Here is a 26852-nt window from a genome sequence, read left to right on the forward strand (position 1 = left end):
TTTGTTAACTGCATACAGCATATAATCTGTGGTCCATAATTCTTAAGTTTGCCTGCTGGTGTGCTCAGATAAGAGGAATCAGTGAGAGCTCCAAATTAAAGGATTCTGATAGAATAAGCTGCATAGATATCTCTATTTCCAGAGCAGGAAAAAATTCTCCTTGTTTAGTGAGGTGAAAAGTAATCTAAATAGTGGAAAATAATCTCAAACACAATTCTTGAAAGCACTGAGAATCTTATAAGTAAAGATACACAAAAACAATGCTGTATAGGTACTGTATATATCACTTACACGTGGAATCTAAAAAAAACCAAATTCATAAAAACGGAATAAAATGGTAGTTAACAGGGACTTGGGGGTGGGGGAATAGGAGAGATGTTGTTTAAGGATGTAAACTTGCAAATAGTGGATAAATAAGTCCTGGAGATCTAATGTACAGTATAGTGATTATAGACAACAGTGTTTGTTATAAACATTAAACTTGCTAAGAGACTAGATAAAAAACAAAAACAAAACAAGACAAAAATGCTGTACAAATGATCTGTGCAGAATGCTTCTGGTGCTGAAATTCTATTCCATTCCAGAACTGCAGTCAAAAAAAAAAGAGAGAGATATGTGATGGACAGTTAAAATGACATTTATTTTGCCTGAATTGTTTTGGTTGCCATATTTTCAGAAGTCTAAAGGGGAGCTAGCTCTTCCTCTTTTTTTTTATTGCTGTAACCTTCAGTCACTCTCTAGCTGGACGTTTAGCTCCAGTTTGAATTAGGAGCTGTGGCCCCTTGCTCAACACTGGAAAGACTGATTTGTTGGACAGTGCTGTGCTCACCATTAATTAACACCATGAGAAACATGTGTTACCAAATCAGAGAGAATTTCAAGCTCGTAGCTAACTGCATGCATTTCCTTTTGCTTTGTTTCATGGATGGTAGGTTCAAAGCGAGTGACAGTGCAGTGTTATATTCAGAACCAATTTCATCGAAGCAAAGGAGAACATAATTTATTACTTTTGACCATCACTATGATCTTTCGATTTTTTCCTCAATCTTCAGTAATGATTTTTTAACCATCTGCTTATTTATGACATCATGTTATATGTTAGAAAGATATTTCTTGAGGAAATCTCTGCTCTCAAAATACTTTTAGATAAACAACTGACTAATGAAATAACTGTATATCACATAGAGTATTTTTTGAGTTCTTATTTTGTATTTATTTATTTATTTTTGGCTGTGTTGGGTCTTCGTTTCTGTGCAAGGGCTTTCTCCAGTTCCGGCGAGCGGGGGCCACTCTTCATCGCGGTGCGCGGACCTCTCACTGTCGCGGCCTCTCCCATTGCGGAGCACAGGCTCCAGACGCGCAGGCTCAGTAGTTGTGGCTCATGGGCCTAGCCGCTCTGCGGCATGTGGGATCTTCCCAGACCAGGGCTCGAACACACGTCCCCTGCATTGGCAGGCAGATTCTTAACCACTGCGCCACCAGGGAAGCCCCGAGTTCTTATTTTTTAAGTAGGCAAAGCAACCTTGACCTTCAGGAAGAAAATAGCTTCTCACAAGTGAATTTTATTTCAGCAGTTAGAGATAAGTGACTAGTCCAAATGTGAACTAGATTCTTCTGTCTCATGGCCAGGAGTTTTGCACTATCACTGTTAAATGGAATTACTGGTAATCTACAAACAATTCGCTTTCTTTTATAAACTCTTAAAAATTTTTGATGATGAGCTTGACATTGTGGCATTTGGATTTCTTATTTATTAGGAAAGCAGGTAAGAGGGACTTGAATTCAGAATGCAAGATAAAACAAATGTGTGTTTCAGTGAATATTATAAGGATAAAGAGAATTCTTTTGGAGGGAGTGTAAGTCTCTTGGAACTGGGTTTATGGAGTAGAACTAGATGACACACAAACTTACTGTTGGAAGGACTCCTTGAATAAAACGACTTGTTCCCAAGCACTTCTGTCCACCTCTCTCCACTTGCTCTGATTCCCTCTCTCCATCCCCCCTCTCTTCCTGTCTCTTTGGAAAGAGGCCCTCTGGTGTCTAACCTAACTTAACTTGTTTCTGGAAATGGAGCAAATTAAATTTTACATATTAATGTGCTTATGCCTGAAGTATCCATCTTCCTATGATCAAGAGATTAGGCTGCATTTGGTTTTATGTTGACCAATCCACCTCCTCTTATTTTTAGATTGCTCATAGTAGCCTTGTAGTTCATATAATCATAGGAGACACTGGATATTATATTGTTGGTGCCTCCAATATAAAATTATGATTTTATGACTTGTAATGTTTCTCTGATGGTTTTGGGGATAGTTGGGACAATTTTTTTAAATGCACATTAATCTAGTGTCAATAACCATTGAGTGATCTAGTAATAAGTGTAAAGGAAATACCAAGAATAGAAACTTTTTCTTTTTTTTTTTGCTTAAGGAGTAGCTTATTGTGGCCACATTGAATAGTAAGCTTTACTATCTCACTAATTAAGAGGAGAGGTCAGTCAGTTTCAGCTACAAGTTGTGGGACAACGGTCTTGGATGGAGAGAGTTTGAGCACCTTCTGGATAAACATATTTTTCACCTTTTGCTTTGGGCACCCATCCCAAGTTTACATATTTATTTACAGGTAAATGGCTACTTCACTTATTGAATCACCGAAACTTGTATGATAGGAAAAGCAGAAAAACCAGTAATCAAAAAGAGTTATTAGGAAAAAAAAGTAGGTTTGTAATATAATGAGGACTTACCTATTTATAGATTGTTTGGTTTTAGAACATCTCTGCTTTGGAGTTTCCACCTAGGGCTAAAATAAAATATGTCCAAAATCTGAGCTCCTTGTCTTTTCACAGATGCTTAGTAACTTCTCTACTTCTTTGTAGTTACCAAAAACATGGCGAACCTTCCAATACCCAGTTTCACAACTTTAACACCATCTGTCATTTTCCTTTTGTAATCTTGTGGTTGTGTAGTCTAACGCTTTACAGAATGCATAACTCTCTTCTACGACATCCTTAACATTGCTCACCCAGCCTGTGTTCAAACATGTCCAGTGACGAAGTACTCGCCAGTTCATGAGGCAACCCCTTTTTTTCTTAGTAAGTTTCTCTATTTTGATCAAAATCTATATATGTCCAATTATTTTTACCATTGAGGCAAAGAGTCTTCATACTTTTTCAAAAACCAGCTTGGATAAAGGCCCAAGCAAACTTTTAGTCATTATTTGTTTGTTTTCTTTCTGTGGCAATTTCAAATTTTTATTTGCTTGTCTCTATGTGTTTTTTAAATTGCCTTGGACACATTGAAGTAGGTCTTCTGGCAGAAAGAAGTTTTAAAGCTCGGAGATGTTTGCCTGTCCACTTGAAACAAATTGGAAGACCACAGCAGTAATCTCATTTCCATATGAGAAAAAAAAGATCACATTTTAGCAAAGAATGACAAAGTATAAGACATCTTTACTCCTTGGTCACTCACATTTTATTTAAATAAGAATGGTTAACAGTGGTTTGTAGTCACATCTTCGAAAAAAATGACATCCAAAATTAGATCTATCACACCAATAATATATATGTATATAATATTATACACACACAATATATGGCATATGCATTATTTGTATATTCTGTAGTGACTTTAAAAACCCAAAATATAAGCAAGAAACATATCAATAGATAAAACATTGCCTATAAGAAAGAAAATTTAAAAAATGAAAGAGCATGTGGGAGTTACAATAACTACCATGTATTGCTCACTTGCTAGTCTGAGCTCTTATAGTAAACAAATTGCCTGTGTTAGCTCATTTAATCTTCATAACAACCTTGAGAGGTACTCTATCGTTATCCCATTTTACAGTTGAGGAAACTGAGGTGTAGAGAGATGAGCTGATTTTTCTAAGGTCACACAACTAGTAAGTGATGGAGCCACAGTATGAGCCCAAATCACCTAACCCCAGAGTCCCTGCACCTCACAGGTATTCAGCATTAGTCAAACCACCAGCATCAGAATGACCAAAGGTACCTGGAGAGAGTACACATCCCCAGAATCCACCACCCAAATCGACCAAAGGAGAACTTCTGAGAGTGTGGCACTATTTTAAATGAGCAAATGTAATTTTTACATAAGCCAGTGAGAAGGAATAGGTCTCCTAAAATTTCCCTGAAGATAAGAGGTAACTCTCCATCTTATCTGTCCCTCCAAGCCAACTCTGAGCATCAGAATTTATTGCTCTTGGTTCCAAAAGGGGAGAAACTCTGACCCACTTGGTGAAGTTCTTCAGAAGTAGCTTAGAATTTTCTTTGGATATAAAGAATCATTCATTTGTCCTTTTATGAAGGATGATGGATCAGTGCAAATCCAGCCTTACACCCTTGCCCATCTGCCTGCCTCTCACATTTGTGAAATAACTCACCAGGTTGAGCGTGTAATCGGGCAGAATGAAGAACACACAGGGATCAGACCCTGACCTTATTAGCACAGCGTGATCCTCAGGCCTGGCATCCTCCAGCTGAGTGCTACCCAGCTGGAGAAGTTTCTGTCTTTCCTGTAGGAGAAGGATCAGTAGATGCCAGTACATCTGCTCTCTGACTCTGCTTATCAAGCTATTCAAGCAGTAGAGTTCTGTTGACATGGTAAGAAAAATATGTTTGTCAGGCACACAAGCTATAAAAGAGCTTTTTGCATTGAAAGTAGAAATTTGAATTATAGTTGGAATATGAATGCCCTTTCAGGCTTCTCATGCCAGCAGCCATGTTGTCAGTGAAATTTAAATGTGGGAAGAATGATTTTATGGGCTGTCAGATTGTTTGGCAAATGATTTAGGTCTATTTGGTCTATTTGTAATGCAGTGATTTGGATAACTTTTTACTATGAAAAATAAAAACTAAATGTTGCTTTATGCATGGGTTTTATTTCACATCAATAATGATTTTCTTCATCCTAGTTAATCTTGCTTCTTAAATGTAAAATGCTAATGTGTGAGTGTTTTATATACTATACAGCGTAAATCTGCCTATCTGCGTCCTCTTTCATACAATTCAATACAGGCTCTTTTTTATTTGATCTGGAGATAATGTGGTTGATTTATTTGTAATGACTCCTGGAAATTTACTTTTTCTGACTTAATAGAAGATTTAACCCCTAAATGGAATTCAGGTTGAATAAATTCTATAGATGTTATTCTAGATTTAGATTGTATCACGTTTTAATACAAATTTGGCTTCTCCTTTAGATTTTGTTTTCTTTTGGTTCTGTGGTCAGGTTTCAGCCCTTTCAAAAGCAGCATCCATAGTAACGATGTTAAAGGGGCCCTGAGTGCCCACGGGACTCTCCTCTCCCGGTTCTGGCCCCTCTGCTTCCCCAGAGGGGCCTCCATAACTCACAACCCAGCCCTTAGACATCCTGTCTGCCTTTCCAGCTTCCACAAACCTTGCAGCCAATGTCCAGGCCCCATTTCCCACAATAAGTCTAGTCCTGTCTTGAATGAAGATTTATAAAAAGAAAAGAGCCACTTTCCATGCTCTATCAGAAAGACTTCAAAATACTAAAGTTCTAAGGAAGTCACTCTTCAGACTTCTGAGACTTAATAAAGCTCCTTGAGTTGTTCCCCTTGGGCACATCTCTCTTTAACCCTATAATCGTCCTTGTAGCCCGCCTCTGACCTCCGCCTTCAATTTCAGTCCCTCTAATTATGAAGCTGAGCCCCAGCCTCAACTCTGCATGGGTGTCTGTTCAGAACTGAACAGAAAAGAAAGAGAGAACTGCTTAAATAGCCATTGAAACTATCTTTCAATGGCTTCAACATGACCAAAAAAGTAGGCAGAAGCCAGGGTTTGTCTTCTACTTAGCTTTGTGATCTCCAAAGCTTATTTGCGATTACCATTGATCTTAGGAGACCCTGGATGGCTTTGTGCCTTATAAAATTTGATCCTATATAATCTCATACAGAAATGTGAGGTCACAAAGGCCACACGTGAAAGTGCCCTATGCTGGGCGAGGCCTGAGTCTGAGTGTCCCTGTTTCCTGAATGCCAGGCAATGGGCTTAATATTTTCTACCAACTTAACAACTTGTAAAATAGTACTCAACAACTCGAAATTGCCTTTGATGTTTAGATATTTCATTTGGATGTAATGTCATCTCATTATATTTTTTGAATTATTTATGATGAAGGTTATATATAAAGAAACAAATAAATATATTAGACCCACTTCAAAAAGAGAAATATATGCCATTATTGATAGTAGTGCTATTTCTGGTCAAGTCAAGAAGCCTTTCCAAAGTAAACTTCTCCCTGGCCTTCCCTTGCGCCTTCCAGAGCCAGACAGTTACTTTATCCTCTTGCTGCCCAGACCTGCTGCACAGCCAGCTGCCTGCTCTGAGCTTTCTCTCTCTGGATTTGGAGCACATAATGAGATGCTACAGCGACTTCTGTTTCTCTAGCATCTGGTTTCTACGTTTTCATTTCCCTTTGTCTCTCTATGTATTTTTGAGACATCATTCATTGGACATAGTACTTGTCGTTCAATGATTCTTATCAACTACAATGAGCAGTAGTCTGAGATGTGGAAATCATTCCTCTAACCTTGAAACACCGTTGTTATTCATTAGGTCTTTTGTTTCAATGCAGGTCAAAACAATCATAAAAATAAGACTGTGCAGAGGATCTTAAAGGAATTAGTAAGCATAATCAAGCAATTGTCATGATAAAGATTTAATTGTGTATTTCATCTTTGAATTCTGTTCCCTTTTTATGTAAGGGGGCTTGGAGAGAGAAAATGAGGGTATGTAGATTCTGGGTGATTCTGAAGGACGACTACCTTTATTTTCTCTCCTCTCTGGGAGATGGGAGATATAAGGAACAATGTTCTACTGAGGAATCCAGTTGCATTTAACAAACACTTTCTATTGGGATTTGACATGTTTCAATTCTGTACTATCTTTAACACATTCACTAGTAATGATATTACCTATAGCTTACAGAGAACTTATAGCTTACAGAGAACTTTTGGCATTTGCAACTTGCAATTCAACTCCGTATCGGTTACTAATTTCATTTTGGAAATCAGGATACTGATTCTCAGAGAGGTTAGGTGATATTTCTAAAATCACTCAGCATGTGAGTCTCAGAGCCAGAGTAGGAACCCAGGTGTTCTAACACCAAATCCTTGTTCTTTCCTCCACACATTGCTGCTTCTAGGGAAAAAAAAAAAAAAAAAAGAACCCATTTATTGAGCACCTAGTGTGTGCTAGAAGCCTTTCAATATGTTCATTTATTTAATCCTTACAACAACCTTGTAGATAGGTAGATAATATTATCCCTATTTTAGCTAGAAAGTGAAAATTCAGAGGGGTTTAATTACTTAATCCACCTGGTACTGGGTCATAGATTACATTTTCTTCCATTTCGGATTATGGATCCTGCTCTAGAAGAAACAGAATCTGTTCTCAGTTTCCCCCACAAGATACTACAGTTTAAAAGGGAGTAGGGAATCATACTGTCCATTTGCAGTGCCTGGTGAATTATCAGGTACCAAACAAAAGCCTTCTGCAATACTTCACAATAGACATTGTTTTCATCCCTGCAGCGGGATTGAGGTAGGTAAATACGAAGGATAAACATCAATGCCAGTCTCTCCACTCCCTGTCACTTCCATGGTCTTGCCATGATCCCAGTTGTGGTTGTGTCTGCTAACTACCTCACCTCTGCCCTTCAAAACCTACCCATCCCTGAGGACTGACCTTACCTTTTCCTGGAGCCTTTTCCAGCTCATTTCAGTCAACTCCTCTAGCACAGACTGCACACATCATACAATAAACACTGCAAATACAGCCAGGGTCTCAGGTCACTCTACGTGCTTTATTTTGGCAGTTTGTGGAAAATACAAAGTCTTTGTTTTAGAGATTGTATCCTATGGATGCTTATTTTGTATTTTTCTCGGTACCCAGTATAATGTTAGGAATATAGATTTCCAGTGTTTGATTAGTTTTTAACAAGAAGTTAACCCAGACAGAATATTGATTTGTTAAGACAACCTGACTTTTTCCTTGTATAAATTTTGATCCCAAATGTAACTTTCACCTAGGCATTCAATTGCCTAGGCTAGGTTAAGAACTAGTTTTATTCTTTGGTTAAGACAGTCCAGAAGAATAAGAAGAATAGCTATTTGATAAGACATTTTTTTTAAAGATATACTTGGATTCTACTGAGGATGAAAACACAAGATCAAGAGGACAAGCATAAGATGGAGGCATATACACACATGAAGAAGATGCGGAAGTCAGAAAACACAGGGGGGCGTGGTATGAGAAACATGGTCAAATTCTGACACAAGGGGATCGAAAAGAAGAATAAACACATATAATAAATATAAATGTAAAGATAAAATTGGAAAGGGATGATGGGGCCAAATGGAAAAAAGCCTAAGGAATTTGGACTTTATCCTCAGGCTGAAAGGAAGACATAGGATGGTTTTGAACAGAGGATAAACAGAAATACTTATGGTGGTAGGTGCGGGGTGATCTCAAATAGCAGTGCCTTAGGGAACAGGCAACAGCAGAAAAGAGAGAAAGGCAGATGACCGTATAAAAGAGGCAGCTGCTACCCAGCCTCAGCCCTCAATGGTAGCAGTTTGTTACCATCTTTTAAAATTTTTCAAAAGAAATTGGAAATCTGGGCTTTTGTGTAAAAATCTCCACATTCTTCAATGTTGGCTTACAATTTTTTAACGACTGTGTTAATCACATGAAACACCAGTGAATCAGATGCCAGCCGGTGATCTTGATCTGCAGTGAGTGACACAATCACTTTTAAACATGGGTAACTAAAGAAAGCTGATCAGAGAAAAAAATAAGCTGAACAGCTAATGTGATGATTTAACAGGGCAGAGACCTCACGAGAAACAGAAACACTCCTTTTCTAGAGGCAGACTCATGCCTCAGCGTATATTTTACACCCAGTTCTGCTTTCATTTTAAAGCTAACAAGTTTGACAATGTGTGACTCAGCTGACCTTTAGAACTTTTTCAAACCTTTTTTTCAAACTCTTCAGAACTGACAGAAACCATGTCAGAAACTATGAACTTGTTTTATAGATCCAGGCCTGTTTTCAAATATGAATTAAATTGAAAAAGTTCCAGAAGACTTTGAGTCGATAAGTTCATTATTGAAGTGTTCATTGATCTACCACAAGGCATAACCTGGGACTTTCCTGAGCAGCCCAGGCTGTGTGGTCACCTTACTTTCCTGATATCTAATTGTAAGTCCAAAATAAAGGGGGGAAAATAAAGAATGGGAGAAAAGTAGTTTGAAGAGATAGTGACTGGAGTTTTTTCTAAAATTTTGAAAGACAAGAATCCTCAAAATAGGGAATCACAGTGAACCCCAAGCAACGTAAATAAAAGAATTGTAAGTGTAGCTACATCATTGCAAAACTGAAGACCACCAAAGATGAAGGGAAACTCTTAACAGTAGCTTTAGAGAACACAGTTTACCTAAAATAGAACAATAATTAGAGTGATAGCATATTTTTGAATGTATCAACTGAAGTCTATAAACAATAGCATAATGCTGTAAAGAACAGATAAAGTATAACTAGAATTTACACCCAATAATATATATTTACTGAGCATTATTCATGAATAATGGCTAAATAAATATATCTTCAGACATGCAGGAGGAGAATATTTACTATCAAAAGACCTTCACCGGTGAGATTTCTGAAGAACGCACTTCAGAAGTATGGAACGGTAGTTTAATATGTATTGATAAGAAGAAATTGTGAGCAGGGAAGCTGGAAAACATAAGATAAATATAAATGAATAATGTCTGTGTAAAACATAATAATGTCTAATACAGGGGGTAAAAAGTTAAGATATTATTAGAATATGGAACATTGTACAGCATTATTATGTAGGATGGGAAGGGATGACTGACAGATTATTCTAAATATTTGGATTTGCATAAATAAAGATAAAGATATAATTAAATTTTTTGAACATAAATTTTGAAATTTTAATAATCACTTTATATATAGCAGGTATAACTTCCAAACTAATAAAGGGAAGAATAAAATTAGAAAAAAGTGAAAAACATTCAGCCAAAGAGAAAGCAGGAAATGAATAGAAAGAATTACAGGAAAATCAAGCCAAATATAAAATAAGATAGGAAACATCTATGCAAAGATAGTGGTAATTAGGGTAAATATTAATGGACAGATTTCACCAGTAAAGAGATTCTGATGCACTAGCCCAAAAATCCTAGAAGAGGGGAAAATGTATTTAAAGACATTCTATGAATTGAGAGCTGAAACAGACTTAGAAAATTTATTTTCTCATTCAGAAATGAGGACAGCAAAGCCCAGAGGGGCAAGTGAGATAACCAAGTTCACACAGCTAAAATGTGCCGGATATTCAGCCAGAACCTGTTCACATTCCTTCTGACCCCTCTTGCCCCTGTTAGTATTCCTCATCGCCTCCCCAGCCTCTTGCAGGAGACAGCCCTCTCAGAGGTGGGTTAATGGCAAGATGTCTCAAGAGCAGCTACCTGCTGTGGTGTTTATTGCTAACCTGTGGGAAGTCGGGCTCCTCTACCTCCTCCCCCTCCTCAACCCTGCCATCTCTCTCCAGGTCTCAAATACCCCTACATAAGCGCAGATCAGCAATTCCATTGCCTAAGCAGACATCCATCCAACCAACCAACTGGCACATGGCTGTGCAAGTGAAAGCTCCATCCCTTTGCAAGAAGTTTGGTTGGAGTCTTAGCTGCCAATTTTAGGGCAACAATAAGAATCCCACTCAAAAGCCTAGTATCCTTTAAAACACAGAACACTTGATCTGCTGGCAAGCATTTTGAATTGCATTCTGTGAAGAAAAACAATCACCAATTTTGACTAAAAGCTCCAAGCTGCCTGCATTTAAATATTTATGCCCTAGGTTTTGACAAAGTTGAGCATAATCAAAATCCCACTGAGAAGAAGAATGTCAAAAAGATTAATTAGAAAGAAAGCAGGGCTTCCCTGGTGGCACAGTGGTTAAGAATCCACCTGCTAATGCAGGGGATACTGGTTCGAGCCCTGGTCCAAGAAGATCCCACATGCCGCGGAGCAGCAAAGCCTGTGCGCCACAACTACTGAGCCTGCACTCTAGAGCCTGCAAGCCACAACTACTGAGCCTGTGTGCCACAACTACTGAGCCTGTGTGCCACACTACTGAAGCCCGTGCACCTAGAGCCCTGCTCCGCAACAAGAGAAGCCACCACAATAAGAAGCCCTTGCACCACAACGAAGAGTAGCCCCCGCTCGCCACAACTAGGGAAAGCCCGCACGCAGTGACAAAGACCCAACGTGGCGAAAAATGAATAAATAAAAAAAATTTAAAAAGAAAGAAAAAATGGCGCCTTTCTCTGCCTTTGTGTCAATTGTTCTTAGATAACAAGCTCTTAAATGAGTGAAGATGCCTTTACATGCTTTTGATTGTAAATTTTATTAAGGTCTTGAAGAGAGTTCATCTGAGCGTTGAAATGGCGTTTACTGGAAAGTGTCTCCAACTTTCATGAGCAGAAACACACAATTGGTAGATGTGTTAGGTTCTCACTGACAATAAAGTCTAAGGCCCCCTATAAAAGAGCTATATACAACTGTTCCTCTCTTCCAGGAAAGATGAATTGCCATGGTAACACTGCCAAGAAATAATAGGTCAAGTTTTATCCTTGTGCCTCAGGGTTATTTTATTAGGGTTTTACTTGGAAGTGGATGCCATTGTAAAATGAAGGTTTGGGTATTTCAAAGCTAAACATCATGCCAAGAAAATCTGATCAATAAAATCGGCTGGTGTGAAGAGGATGGATAAAGGGCAATAGGTAAGAAGAACATCTACATTGATCAAAGAACTATTTAGAGGCCAGTTTATTAGAACTCTTTTCTAAAATGTGAGCTTCATTTACAGATGCTTGTATAACTAAGTGTCTGTAAATGAATTCAAAGTGACTGTACAAGATCAGTAGGGAAAAGTGGTTTGTAAATTTCATTTTAATGGAAGATAAACTGCTGTAAGGAAAAAAAGTTCTTATTCCAAAAATAAGCATGCAACAAGAAAGCATAAAATATTTGAGCTTCCTGTTTTGCTTACTATTTTTATCAGACTATGTTCAATGCTGCTTTATGCCTGCCTATTTATGGAAATGAAAAAATAAATACAACTGGGAGGAAAGTAACATCACCTAAAAGAAGTAATGTATAATAATCAGCATTTTGTTGTTTCTGTTGTTTTGGAGAGTAGTGTCTCAGTATATGTTATGACTTTAGGTTTCTCTGTAACAGCATTTCAATCATTTGGGGATGAAATTCCAACATGAAACAGTATATAATGTGTATCGCTTCAAGCAATGGTGCTCTGTCCTTCTAAGAACAATATATGTATGTATTTATGTATATTAAGATCCACTTTTTTGGGGCTTCCCTGGTGGCGCAGTGGTTGAGAATCTGCCTGCTAATGCAGGGGACACGGGTTCGAGCCCTGGTCTGGGAAGATCCCACATGCCGCGGAGCGGCTGGGCCCGTGAGCCACAACTACTGAGCCTGCGCGTCTGGAGCCTGTGCCCCGCAACGGGAGGTGCCGCGATAGTGAGAGGCCCGCGCACCGCGATGAAGAGCGGTCCATGCACCGCGATGAAGAGTGGCCCCCACTTGCCGTAACTAGAGAAAGCCCTCGCAAGAACTGAAGACCCAACACAGCCAAAAATAAAAGAAATAAATAAATAAAGTAGCTATAAAAATTAAAAAAAAAAAAAAAAAAAAAAAAAGATCCACTTTTTTAAAGCAATAAGATATATCAACTCACCTTTTTTGAATAGAATTCATTTTTCATAAATGGAATATAGTTATGCATTTTAGCATAACATCTTCGTGAGACTATGTTAGGCTTCTCAATAAGACTACTGTTAATCTTCTATATTTTCTCTCCTATAAAGTAGTAAATGGGTATGTGGATAGCTGTGAAATTTATATTGCTTTTGCCCTGATCATGAAGATTGCAAACTGGGGTCGATGACTGCATTAGTTTCCTACGGCTGCTGTAATGAAGTACCACAAACTGGGTGGCTTAAAACAACAGATATTTATTGTCTCACAGTTCTGGAGGCTAGAAGTCCTAAATTAAGGTATCGCAGGGCCATGCTCTCTCTCAGGCTCTAGGGGGAGAATTCATTTCATGCCTCTCTCCTAGCTTCTAGGGGTTGCCAGCAATCCTTGACGTTTCTTGATTTGTTGATACATCACTCCAGTCTCTGCTACTGCCTTCATGTGGCCTTCTCTGTGTCTCTGTTTTCTCTTCCCGAAAGGGCATTGGTCATAGGATTAGAACCCACTGTAATCCAGTATGAACTCATCCTAACTTGATTACATCTGCCAAGACCCTATTTCCAAATAAGGTTACATTCACAGGTTCTAGGGTTAGGACTTCACATATTTTGCGGGGGCGGGGAACACAGTACAACCCATAACTGTGACTATGAATTGGAGAACCTCACCACTGAGCAGATGGTCTCAGTTACAATTTTAAATTGCTATGCTGTCTGGTTCTTCAGAAATGATATTTCATGTCTAATATTTTGTAGACATGTAAGGAATATGATATCCTGATTAATGAAATGCTTTTAACGTGTAGAATTTTTTAATATACAAAAATACATCTAGAATACATAAAATAAATTTAATAAATATCTATCACAGTCCGTAACTGGTAATAGGTGTTCACTTATTGTTTATTGAATGAATGAATCAATCAACCAATCAACATTAATATTAAATTATAGTGAGCATAATTTAATCTTCCTTTGATGATTCAAAATAATTCCTACAGGTAGAAGGTAGCAAGGTACAAGTTAAAAGATTGCTACTTGCTTGAATGCTAAATGACTGAGTGTTTATTCCATTTCACATATTTGTGTCTATTTAGAAGTTCACTAGATAAAATGTGTTTTATGTCTTATGTTGCAGTGTTCTCATCCTACATTGCTGTTGATTTCCTCTTTGGATTATTACATATTATTTCCTTTAGCTTAATTAAATTACCTTTGTTGATCAGTTAACACCAATGTGTTCTGGTTTGGTTTCTCCACCTATAAAATTACCTACTTTATCATGTATCAGGATTGTCTGTCCTTCAATCTATTTTTCTCTGTCTAGACATTCAATAAATGTATTTTGATGGTAGTGATATTATTTGAGTTATATTTCTTTACTAATGGTTACTTCCATTTTCCCTTTTATCCAATACAGAGAGAAGTAACCACCAAAACAAAAGCAAATTACAATATAACCCATATTTTACAAATGAAAGCTATTTCCTCAATCCTAAAACTGCACATTATCTCTGTGTGACCTCAGAAGTGTTTGAGAATGCACTACATGCAGTTAAAAAAATAAAATGTTTCACCAGAGAAAGAAAACATAAGGCAAAAACAGACAAAAATGCCAAAATTCAAACTGAAAATGTTCCTAGCTACTACTTATCAAACTGCTAATGTTTTCCATTTTAGAGCTCTTTTTTGACAGATATTCAAGTATTTGCTAATCAAACCTATCATTTAAGCCAAAAATTCCTCCTAAAAACATGATTGAGAAGTCAAAATATTTAAGCCAGCTAAGATGATTTTATTTTTTCTTAAAAGAGAGAAAAATGAAAGCTAACTCTCTTGGAAGAAAGCTTTCATTTTTAAATCATATTTTTATCCCTTTTTTTGTGAAAGATTTCCTGTTGTGTTTTTCAATCACCAGAAGCCTACATTTATAGAAAACCAGCAGGTATCTCCAGTTATTAGAATCAACTGGGCAGAGCAACAAGGCAAAGCCAGAGTTTAGAGCCATTTTCCTGAGCAGATTGAGAAGTACCATTTTAGTCAGTTACCTTTTGAGATTCTCACATTTAATTATGTTAGTGGCACTTGACATGATAAGTGTTCTTTTCTTTCCAATATAACCTTCTATCATTATTAGTAAATGTCAAATGTAATGAGGTATTTTTTCTGACTCCTTTTTCTTCCTAATATAATGGGAGAGAAAATGCTAATGAGTTTGTAATCTTAAAATTGTTTTCAGTTCTCAAAACCAATGCAGAGCCAACTAGTGTCTGTTTATTAGCTTAGTTTTACTCTTTTTATTTTCTTTGCATTTGGAAAGGAAATTTCCTCTTTGTATTTCTTACTACACTTCCCCTACTTGGTGCAATTTCTTATTCTCCCTGAGAGCTCTGAGGTGACAACTACCTCCAATTAGATTGTGTTTCTGGGTTCAAGTCAGAATCCTGTGGAAGGTCCTGCTCCTTGCTGTGACTTAAGTGCTGTCTGAAAGCTTCTTTTTTTTTCTTTTTCTTAAAAGCTGTTTTTGTCCCCCTCTCTCTGTTTTAAAATTTTGATACACAATGGCTATCCAACCCCGTGGTTTCCTGTAACATCTCAATCATAATGTAACGGGACCTTGATTTCTGCTCCCTTGAAGATTAAATACACTTCCAGTGTGAAATTGATATGTTTTATAATACTAGATCTAGTTTCTTTACTGTCAAAATAAAATTAACATCTTATGAAAGAGGAAGCCATCCCTGGAAGAGGTCAAGAAGAGAGAGAAAATGTCATAGTTTTTCAACACAACATTATTTAGTGTCTGTATTGAAGACATGCTTGACAGGAAGGGTCTGGGTCACCTTTTAGCAGTGCCTCGGTCATATTGGCTGTTTTCTCCTATTGAGAAATTGGGGGACAGCGGTCTTTTGTATAGAGAAAGTAGCAGGAAGGGGGTCCCTAACCTGTAAGAAGGCTACTCGGTCAATGCCAAAAAGATATTCTACCAAGAGATAAAGAAAGCTATTTAAAATTACTTCACAGTACGGAAAAAAATGGTAAGTTTATAGATAATGTATTCTGAAAAATATGAACCCAAGACAAAAGTGCCTAAGTTTTAAAATAGAATAACTCGTTATAAGGGGTTCTGTTCCCCAGAGAGCTAAAATATATTACACAATCTCTAATTATACCTTGCTTTTTAAACACAGTCTTTGGGCATTTGGTTCTCTAACTTTCTCCTTCATTTCACAGTTGGATATACTGTTAATGGAATTATATCCAACGAATATCCAAAAATATCCAAATAAGCTCAAGATTGGCTTCTTTCTGTCTAATAAATTTGTATGATTGTCCCAATTACATGCAGTTTTTGATTTCCAAGTTTATCTCTAATATCTATACATTCATATTTATAAAATACTAAGCAAAGTACAGTAAAATATTCAAATATCATTTGATTATATATCATTTCAATTTTCTTCATAGCATTTTTTTTATATTCAAGGAATGGTCACATTTTCACGTGGTGAAATCTAGACTTTCCTTTTTATTTTCTGCCAATTAGTGGCATGTTCTGAAAGACCTTCCTCGTTTGTTTTGCTTCATTTTTGTGTTTTGGGTACCGTAATCTGTTTTTATCTTACCTTTGGAAACTTATTTCAATAATATTACCTAATAAACACCTCTAATCAGGCCAGCCTTATCCAGGCTCCAAGTGTGGCATATCATTGTTGCTCATGAACAGTCACACCCTTTGCTAATTTTCAAGTTTTATTTCACACGCCCACATCCTCCTGGAGTCATTTGCTGATTTCCTCAGCCTTCTTTGGTTACCATTCTCTGAACTTTCAGGGACCAAATAGAATAAACCACACAAATTAGGAGAAAATTGTGAGCATTCTGGAGTTTCCTACTGTTAGTCCGAGGTGGAGTACAAGCGTCCAAGCAGGAGGGTACCTACGGGTAAGGAACAGCGTGTCCAACATGAGCCTGTTCTAAGAGTGAGACCCAGGAGATGTTCACTTCATTTTGATGCTAAAGGAACTTCTTTTTTTTTTTTTTTATATCATACATGGACTTGAGGATATGGGGAGGGGGAAGGGTAAGCTGTGACAAAGTGAGAGAGTGGCATGGACATATACACATTACCAAACGTAAAATAGATAGCTAGTGGGAAGCAGCCGCATAGCACAGGGAGATCAGCTCTGTGCTTTGTGACCACCTAGAGGGGTGGGATAGGGAGGGTGGGAGGGAGGGAGATGCAAGAGAGAAGAGATATGGGAACATATGTATATGTATAACTGATTCACTTTGTTGTAGAGCAGAAGCTGACACACCATTGTAAAGCAATTATACTCCAATAAAGATGTTAAAAAAAAAAAAAAAGGAACTTCTTCTTGAATCATCCAACACAGTAGCTTTCCCTTCAAGACCTATTAATATTGCCTTAGGGGGAACTGGGATGCACTTTGTATACAAAGAAGGCATCTCTGGGAGAAGGGAAGAAAGAGGACCCAGACCGAAGTCAGAAAGAAGGTGACATTTCTGTCCAAACTGCTAAGCACCTAGAATACTAGGACAGAGAAATCAGAGCCCAATCCCCTGGGAAAGTGGTGAAGGGGGAAGCCAAGGAGCATTGGGTTATAAGTTATACCCCAGAACCTGAGAAGACAAAGGAGCAAGAGTTAGTTGAATTGAGGAAGAATTTCTTCAACTACACTGTGCACTATCTGTGACCTATATAGGTCATTTCAGTGATGTAGCTGCCTCTGATTCTCAGATTTCACTGCTGCATGAGAGTCTTTTGCAGGCCCTGAGCCCCTGCATTTGTAAGCTGCCATCTACCATCCTGTGTTAGCCTTGCCTTCCCAAATTTCAGGAATAACAGCCAGTTCTTACCATTTATTGGCCACTTTTTGTGTGTCAGGCTCTGTGAAGCACTTTCCATGCATTATTTCATGTCACCCTAACAAGCATGCTAGACTTTAGGGGGTTTAAGTTAATAGAGGCTCAGCAGCTTGTGCATGTCCCCCCCAGCTCTCTAATGGGAGAGTGGGAACTCCAGATCTGTCCGACTCAAACACCCACACAAAGTAGGTATTTTAATTGTCATTTTACCATTGAATAAATGGAAACTACACTGCATGCTTTTAAATGCAGGGACCTATTCATAAAAGGTCCTTTTTTTTTTTCCCCCACAGAGGCTTGTACTTAGCAGATAGACAGTAAATACATAATGATGGAGCTAATGTACTCTTCTGGTTTTAAACTCTACAAAAGCCACAGATTTTGATATGTATGATCTTTCTTCTTATTTTCTTTTCTGTAGTTAAATGCTCCTTAATGGGAATGAACATATGTAGAAGGTACTTTGAGCTAGTTCTTTACCACCCCCCCAAAAAAAGATCTGCTCATAATACTGCAGAGCGGCCATATGAAAATCATTAGGAAAAACAAGACTGAAAAACATATATAGCTATACATTGTAAATACAATTTAGACTCTCTATTATGACTATTTTGGGAATAATTAATCACTTCCCAGAAGGTGTATTGCCTCATTTTTTGACAGATTATTATTTTTATTTTGTAGGACACAGCAGGCCAGGAAAGATACAGGACTATCACCACAGCCTATTATCGTGGAGCCATGGGCTTTATTTTAATGTATGACATCACAAATGAAGAATCCTTCAATGCAGTACAGGATTGGTAAGTGAGAGCAAATGTTCGCATTACTAATAACGACTTTTTTTCATTAACCTCTCTCTCCCTCCTCAAAGCAGTGATTACACCACAATGTAATATATGTATTTTTATATACTGTGATCCCACTTGTGTTTCAGAAAGCAAACAAGGGCTAGCTATGCTCAGACTCATTTAAGGATTGATAAGAAATCATTTTGATGATTTTGCTCTATTTTGTTCACTCCAACGCTTTGCATCCTGTGATCTTTAGTTCCATGGGGGCAAGTACATTGCTTTTGATTTTTTATTTATTTTTTAAATTTATTTATTTATTTTTGGCTGCATTGGGTCTTCGTTTCTGTGCGAGGGCTCTCTCCAGTTGCGGCGAGCGGGGACCACTCTTCATAGCGGTGCGCGGGCCTCTCACTGTCACGGCCTCTCCCGTTGCGGAGCACAGGCTCCAGACGCGCAGGCTCAGTAGTTGTGGCTCACGGGCCTAGTTGCTCCGCGGCACGTGGGATCTTCCCAGACCAGGACTCGAACCCGTGTCCCCTGCATTGGCAGGCAGATTCTTAACCACTGCGCCACCAGGGAAGCCCTGCTTTTGATTTTTTGAAGTACAAATAATGAATGGTCTGGAAGTATACTGGTCTAAAATAGGAATCTGGAAACCATGAACCATAGGCCAAATCAGGACTATGAGCCCCAACTGGCTCACCACTTGTTTTATAAATAAAGTTTTATTAGAACACAGCCAGGTTCATTTACTTATTGTCTATGACTACTTTCATGGTACAACAGCAGAGTTAAGTAGCTGCAACAGAGACCATATAGCCCACAAGCCTAAAACCTCTTCTGTCTGGCTGTTTACAGTAAAAGTTTGCTGACCCCTTATCTGGATTTGTTAGATAGTTTTCAGTTTTTCTTCAAATTGAAAAGTTCCAAAGGACTGGGATGAAGAAAAAGAAAACACTGGAACCTTTCTTGACTCCCAGCTACATCAAACCATGTGAAAACACCTCTGTCTGTGTGGTTTGCTATGGGGGGTTGACCGCTGTGGCTGCAGCTCCTTCAGCCTATTCCACCCGCACCTCAGGAGGAGACACGGAAAAGCTGATGGTCATGGTCATGGTCATGAATTAAAGCAGCAGGGCGGAACAGGGCTACTTTCCTGTGGAAAGAGCCAGAGTCTAGTTGGGCTTTGTGTGGTAATTAGGAGGAAAGCGAGCTCACTGGTAGGACCAGAACGAAACAGACACCACATTTTAACTCCAAATACAGTCATGGCTTGTCTTATTGAAGGAAAAATTAGCAATACACAGGTAAAATAAACATTTTTTTTTCCTGTTTTACATGATAGTATTATCCAAAATGATTTTTTTTATATGTGTATCAGCTCAGTGAAGGTCAGGTGCTATTAAAAATTTCAATTTGCCTTAGATTGTTTCTTTAAAATTTTTATTGCTTATCTGAAAATGCACCTACATCTTTCTTATTTACACACACACACACACTTACAATACAAAAAAAATAGTAATAATACCACTAACAATAGCAACTCAAAAGGGAAATATATAGCTGTAAACTGAAAAAGACAAGCTTAGGACCTCCATGAAAAAATAATTATCTTCAACTGAGGGGCATAGAAGAAGGCTTAAGTACCCCTCTTTTTAGTAGACTGAATATTGTAAAAAATGCCAGTTCTTCACAAATAAATTCATAAACTCAAGGCAATTCCAATCAAATACCAGGAGGTTTGGTAGAGAATGGAATGAAATAGAGTCCAGATATAGACACAAAGCCGTATGGGATTTGGTTTATGATAAAAATAGCATTTCAAATTAGTAACAAAAAGGTTGGTTCAATGAATACCGTGGTGCTATCCAGTTAATTGCCACACATAGTTCTGGCACACATATTGTCATACAAAATGGTCATTTTAACTTTGACTATTTCCTCTCAGGAAATGATAAGACCCAGGAGTGTTCATGAATTAGATTTCAGACATCAGGGTTCCTAAATCTGTTTGCACCCATAGTTCTGGCCCGATGTTCCAATGAAAGTTATATGACGACTGAGAAGAGATGGATCTGTTGAGTTCTTTGAAACCAAATGATAACAGTGCCAAGAGCCATCCTAGCAGTACCTCTGACTCTCGCATCAGAAACACTATGGAAAAGTGCAGCTTCCTCATGTCCTTCCCTCTGCAACCCCACCCAGCCTCCCTCACCTGTCAACAGACCATCTGCCCTATCTCACTTCTCCCCCACCTCCCCCAATTCTCTAACTATTTGACTCTATTTACCCACTCTTCCCTTTGAAATTCTGTTTCCTGTTGTCTTAGAGGCACATTTCCCAGATTATTCTTGTGTCTTTCAGCCCGCTCCTCTTTCTACTTCCTAGCTTTCACTCCCTTCCTCACCCAGCAAAGGGTCAGCATCCTCTCATGGCTTTTTTCTTGGGCTTATTCTGTTTCCTTGGCCATCTTATCCACTTGTGCACATCATTTATCACTTGTACCAGATGGCTCCCAAGTGCAATGTTGCATTTCCTGGTATCCGAAATATTTATCCACCTGGACATCCTGCTGGCATCTCAGAATCAATTGTCTTCACCTGAAACTGCTCACCTTCCTGACTTCAATTTTTGCTGTTCATTGAGGCCACAATGCTTTGCCACCCAGGTTCCACCTTGTATCCAACTCTAACTTCCATCCATCCTATTCTGGGGCCTGATCTTGCATATTAATTTTTTCCTGACTATCCTTTGAATCTGCTCCTGCCTGAGAAATCACGTGACCATCATGGCTCAGCTTCTTCTTCTTATCTTTTGCTTATTCCTTTATAATAGCCTTCTAACTGATCTTTTCCCCCTTAGATTTCTTCCCATCCCAATCCATCCTATCCCGCTGCTGCTATAAGAGTCTCCCAAAAGAACATGATCCTAAAGGTCATGGAAGACTCCTGCTCAAAAGCCATGACTTACCATCGCCTCCTTAATTAATTAAAACTTCCTCAGACTGACTTTCAGACACATGACATCATGGAGTCCCTATATTTTTACAGTCTCATCTCTCACTATTCTAAAGCCAAACTGAACCATTCACTGTTTTTGGAACCGAGCCTAAACTTTCCAACCTTTGTGGGTTTTGTGTTTTGATGGTACCCTCTGTTTTGCATTTCTTTTTCACAACCTTCTACTTCACCTCCCCCGGATATCTAGATTTGTCAAAACCCAACAAAGCTTATCCATAAACCAACTCTTAGTCATGTTTTCATCCACAGTTGTATAATCATTGGTTTACTAGGGATTTTTCATTCATTCAACGGTTATTGAGCACCTACTCTTTGACAATCAATCTGCCAGATGTTGTAGTTAGTACCTATGCCAATATTTACTATCTCAGTTAGTGGATCCACCTGCACCCAGTTGTCTGATGTGGAAATCTGAGCTCTAATTTTGATTTCTCTCTCTTTACTCATGACATCTCACTGACTACCAAGTCCAGTAGTTTTAACTTTCTGAATGCCTTTGTCCCTACTGCCGCTGTCTAAATTCAGACTGTCATGAGCTCTTTAAGAACCTTAGCTCTCAGCACTTTAGGAATTTTCTACCTTGTATGCTTAGTGGCAAGTCCCGCCCTCTCCAGGTCATCTATCATATTGCCATCAGAGCTAAGTAACGTCTCTCATCTTAATAATAAAACTTTTAATAATGTCTTATTACTTATAGTGGAGATTCTAGGAGCCTCTCTGAATCACTGTGGAGCCTTGACAGCATGAAGAAGCCCAGGCTCCACTCTATACAAACAAAACCAAGTCTGTAGTGATAAATATTGGTATATGTATGTGTGTCAGCTCTAAAAGTGATCCTGATGCCCATTTCTGGTTAAGACCATTGATTTAGAATGAAGTCCACACCCTCTAACGTGGTAGACAGTGTTACCTCCTCATAGCTATTCCATTAACATCATCTCCTACCACTCTCCTCCACTGGTCCTAGATTTCAACCAGACAGAACTTTCCTCAATTTACTAATGTTCCATTCTTTCAATACCTCTGTTCCTCTACTTGGAATACCTTCTCTGCTATCTTTCTAAATTCTTATTCTCCTTTCAAGGCCATCTCAAATAACAACTCTTCTATGAAGCTTTTGAAGATACCACTATCTCGTTTCCCACCCACCACAATTTCCATTCCCAGTGGACAATGCTATTCACTCCCATATCTCTGCTTCCATGCCACACTAGCACTTTCTGCAGACCACATAAGAAACCTAGCAGACTCTGTTTTTATCTGATTACCTTTTGTCTTCTGTATTGCAGTGTGAGTTCATTCATCTCTTTTCCCTAGTACTGAATACAGTACAATTTTATTAAAAATTTTTTTCTAAATTTTTATTGTGGTAAAATATACAAAACTTAAAATTTACAATCTTAATCATTTTTAAGTGCACAGTTCAGTGGTATTAAATACATTCTTATTGTTGTGCAACCATCACTACAGTCCATCTCCACAACTCTTCATCTTGCAAAACTGAAGCTCTGTGACCATTAAATAACTTCCCATTCTCCTTTATCCCCAACCCCTGGACCTTTATTCTACTTTCTATGTCCATGAATATGACTGCTCTATTCATAGTACTCTAAGTACCTCATATAAGTGGAATCATACAGTATTTGCTTTTTTGTGTGTGACTGGCTTATTTCATTTAGCATAATGTTCTTTTTTTTTTATATCTTTATTGGAGTATAATTGCTTTACAATGTTGTGTTAGTTTCTGTTGCACAACAAAGTGAATCAGCTATAAGTATACATATATCCCCATATCCCCTCCCTCTTGAGCCTCCCTCCCACCCTCCCTATCCCACCCCTCTAGGTGGTAACAAAGCACCGAGCTGATCTCCCTGTGCTATGCAGCAGCTTCCCACTAGCTATCTATTTTACATTTGCTAGTGTATATATGTCCATGCCACTCTCTCACTTTGTCCCAGCTTCCCCTTCCCCCTCCCCATGTCCTCAAGTCCATACTCTACGTCTACATCTTTATTCCTGCCCTGCAACCAGGTTCATCAGTACCGTTTTTATAGATTCTATATATGTGCGTTAGCATACGGTATTTGTTTTTCTCTTTCTGACTTACTTCACTCTGTATGACAGTCTCTAGGTCCATCCACCTCACTGCAAATAATTCAATTTCATTCCTTTTTATGGCCGAGTAATATTACATTGTATATATGTGCCACATCTTCTTTATCCATTCATCTGTTGGGGGACACTTAGGTTGCTTCCATGTCCTGGCTATTGTAAATAGAGCTGCAATGAACATTGTGGTACATGACTCTTTTTGAATTATGGTTTTCTCAGGGAATATGCCCAGTAGTGGGATTGCTGGGTCATATGGTAATTCTATTTTTAGTTTTTTTTTTTTTTTTTAGAAATTCACGTTCCTTTATTTATTTATTTATTTATTTATGACTGTGTTGAGTCTTCGTTTCTGTGCGAGGGCTTTCTCTAGTTGCGGCAAGTGGGGACCACTCTTCATCGCGGTGCGTGGGCCTCTCACCATCGCGGCCTCTCTTGTTGCGGAGCACAGGCTCCAGACGCGCAGGCTCAGCAACTGTGGCTCACGGGCCCACTCGCTCCGTGGCATGTGGGATCCTCCCAGACCAGGGCTTGAACCCGCGTCCCCCTCATTGGCAGGCAGACTCTCAACCACTGCGCCACCAGGGAAGCCCCTATTTTTAGTTTTTTAAGGAACCTCCATACTGTTCTCCATAGTGGCTGTATCAATTTACATTCCTACCAACAGTGCAAGAGGGTTCGCTTTTCTCCACACCCTCTCCAGCATTTATTGTTTGTAGATTTTTTGATGATGGCCATTCTGACCAGTGTGAGCTGATACCTCATTGTGGTTTTGCTTACATTTAGCATAATGTTCTTAAGTTTCATTCCATGAAATAACATATGTCAGAATTTCCTTCCTTTTTAAGGCTGAATAATATTCCATTGTGTATATATATACCACATTAATCCAATATGTATTTTGAATGGATGATCCAAGGAACTATAGAGGGTCACATACTTCCTTGATATCCCAACAAAAAAATATAGAAATTACTTCAGACCAACATAGGAATTAATGGTTCTATTCTTCCTCCCAGCAAAGATTTAATATCATATGTGTATTGCTGCTGTGGTGATATTATATTCAACTTTTTATTGTTGTTAGGTATATAGTCGTCTTAAGTTCCTAATAGAATATAAACTATTTGTAGAGAAAAATTTTGTATTTCCTACTTAATATAGTAACTAGCACAAAATGGGTATTTTAAAAATTACTGTTAATTGATGAACTCGACCCATCAAAAACCTTGGGAAATGTTTAAGGAATAGAAACAGAATTGTATAGTAAGAAAAAAAACCTGTTTGGGGAAAAAAATCCAGTTCAGCAGTACGAACTTGCTTACATATACACTATTGTCCAGCAGCGGTGGGGAAGGAGGAGCTTGCTGATATTCCACGATGGCTTTCTACAACAAGAAATAAGGTATTCCTAAGGAAAACAAGTACAAAGGAACAGATTCTTTAAATTACTGGTATCCAAGTACTGACCTTAAGGCTAGAAAAAATACAGAAAAACATACATAACAAAAAGAAAAATTAATTGAAATTTATTTGCAGCTAAAGTTTCAAATACTTTTCTTAACAAAATGTACTTTCGTTATATAGAAAGAAAAGAAAATGTTTGTTGGCTATGATCTCAGTAAAATCCTTAAACTATCTAACTGTAGGAATATTTAGATTAAGTGAAAAATTTCTTAAAATTTAATTACACACAAATTCTTGTCAGTTAAGAAAGCAGGTATAGAGATTTAGAGAGAATAGCAGCAAAGTAACAAATCATTTTGAGGAAATAGAGGCTGTCCCTTTTTTGAAAACACGTTAGACTGTACTTTGAATTTTCCAGTGGAATTTTATTTGAGGAATTAAATTAAATAAAAATACTCTCTTTAGCCAAGTTCCCAAGTTCTGTAAAGTTAATACAAAATGAAGCTCACTGTGATCTTATTTATAAGTTTATCTTGAGTCTACACATTTTCAAAAAGAATGTGAAGAAGTAAGCACAAAAGATACATAGAATATGCTTAATAAAATAGGAGTAGAGAGTGACCCCCAAAATCAGGAGGGAATATTGTTTTAGCCCTAGTTCCCTAGAAACTAGGGTAGGAAAAGCTTAAGTGCTAATACTTTGTTGGGAAGTACAGTCTCAGGGAAGCAAGAGAGAAGAAAGGGGTGAGTGGCACAGAGAAGGGGGAACCAACACTAGGGGACATCTGGCAAAGCAGTCACCACTTGGTATCAAGCGCAACTGACCACAGGTCTCACAGGAACTTCTTCCGAGAGACTGTCAGGCAGAAGAAAGGAGAAGAATTTCCCCATGAGCCTTTGTCTTCTACTGGTCAGAGGTTCAGGCTTTAACTCCTCCACATTTCCGTGTTATACATCCGTGGATGAGTCATTTCAGTGGCAGCAGGGAAGCTTCACCGTGGAAGGCAGAGCTGTGTGGCATTAGCCTGAAGTGAGCTGCTTTGGGTCATGCCCGTGTCATGCTGATAACAGAGGTGATAGTTGAGAAGAGCCCTTGCAGGAATGGCATGGAATGAGTGGCTGGCCTTTCAGACAGGTGAGTCCAGAAGAACCTGAGGGGGCACATAAGTTTGAGGGTGTCTGATAGAGAATTTAAAAGCTTATGGAAGTGTAAAGGGCAAAATGGCTCTTGTGTTTAAAACAAAATTTGGTTCTGAGACTCTTTGAAACCGAGGTGAAAACCATGGCTGAAAAAAATAATTAAACCTGATGTAATATACAGCTCTCAATATAGGAAGGGGTAAAAATTACTATACCAATCCCTGAGGTCAAAGAAAGATTTTTTTTTTTATTAAATTCTGCTGGAAATATCTTTAATTTGGGGACACATTGGGTTTATGTCAACAATGGCTTTCACAACTAGTACTAAAAAGACCACATGAGACTCCTTTTTTATAGTGCCTTTAAAACATAGAAGACAAACATTAGAGTATGTTCAGTGAAGGCCCCTGTGGGAGGCTCGGAAAATATAACCCAAGCACATAGACTTCTTGTGGTCTCAGACGATGCAAGAATCAAATGGTAACCACTCAAGGGAATGCATGGATTCCATGCTACCTAGACTATCCTCCCTAAATTCCATTTTTCTACGTTATACCTTAGATAGAAGGCAGTTTGAGCTTATGTTCTCTGAAGAGGGCCTCAGATGCTGACTCTGTATTCTTATGCTTGTTAAAGTCTTTCCAATTT

The 26852-nt window shown here is 38.3% G+C and overlaps 1 protein-coding gene across 2 annotated transcripts in view; it reads left to right on the forward strand.

The window, feature by feature from the left end:
* RAB3C (RAB3C, member RAS oncogene family) overlaps nt 1-26852 on the forward strand; it is a 301062-nt gene that overhangs the window by 111372 nt on the left and 162838 nt on the right. For both annotated transcript variants that reach the window (XM_007176087.2, XM_007176086.3), the window contains exon 3: nt 18419-18537. In XM_007176087.2, coding sequence (XP_007176149.1) covers nt 18419-18537 — 119 coding nt within the window. The remainder of the gene's footprint in view (nt 1-18418; nt 18538-26852) is intronic.

This window comes from Balaenoptera acutorostrata, chromosome 2 (assembly GCF_949987535.1).
Source record: "Balaenoptera acutorostrata chromosome 2, mBalAcu1.1, whole genome shotgun sequence".
NCBI lineage: Eukaryota > Metazoa > Chordata > Mammalia > Artiodactyla > Balaenopteridae > Balaenoptera > Balaenoptera acutorostrata.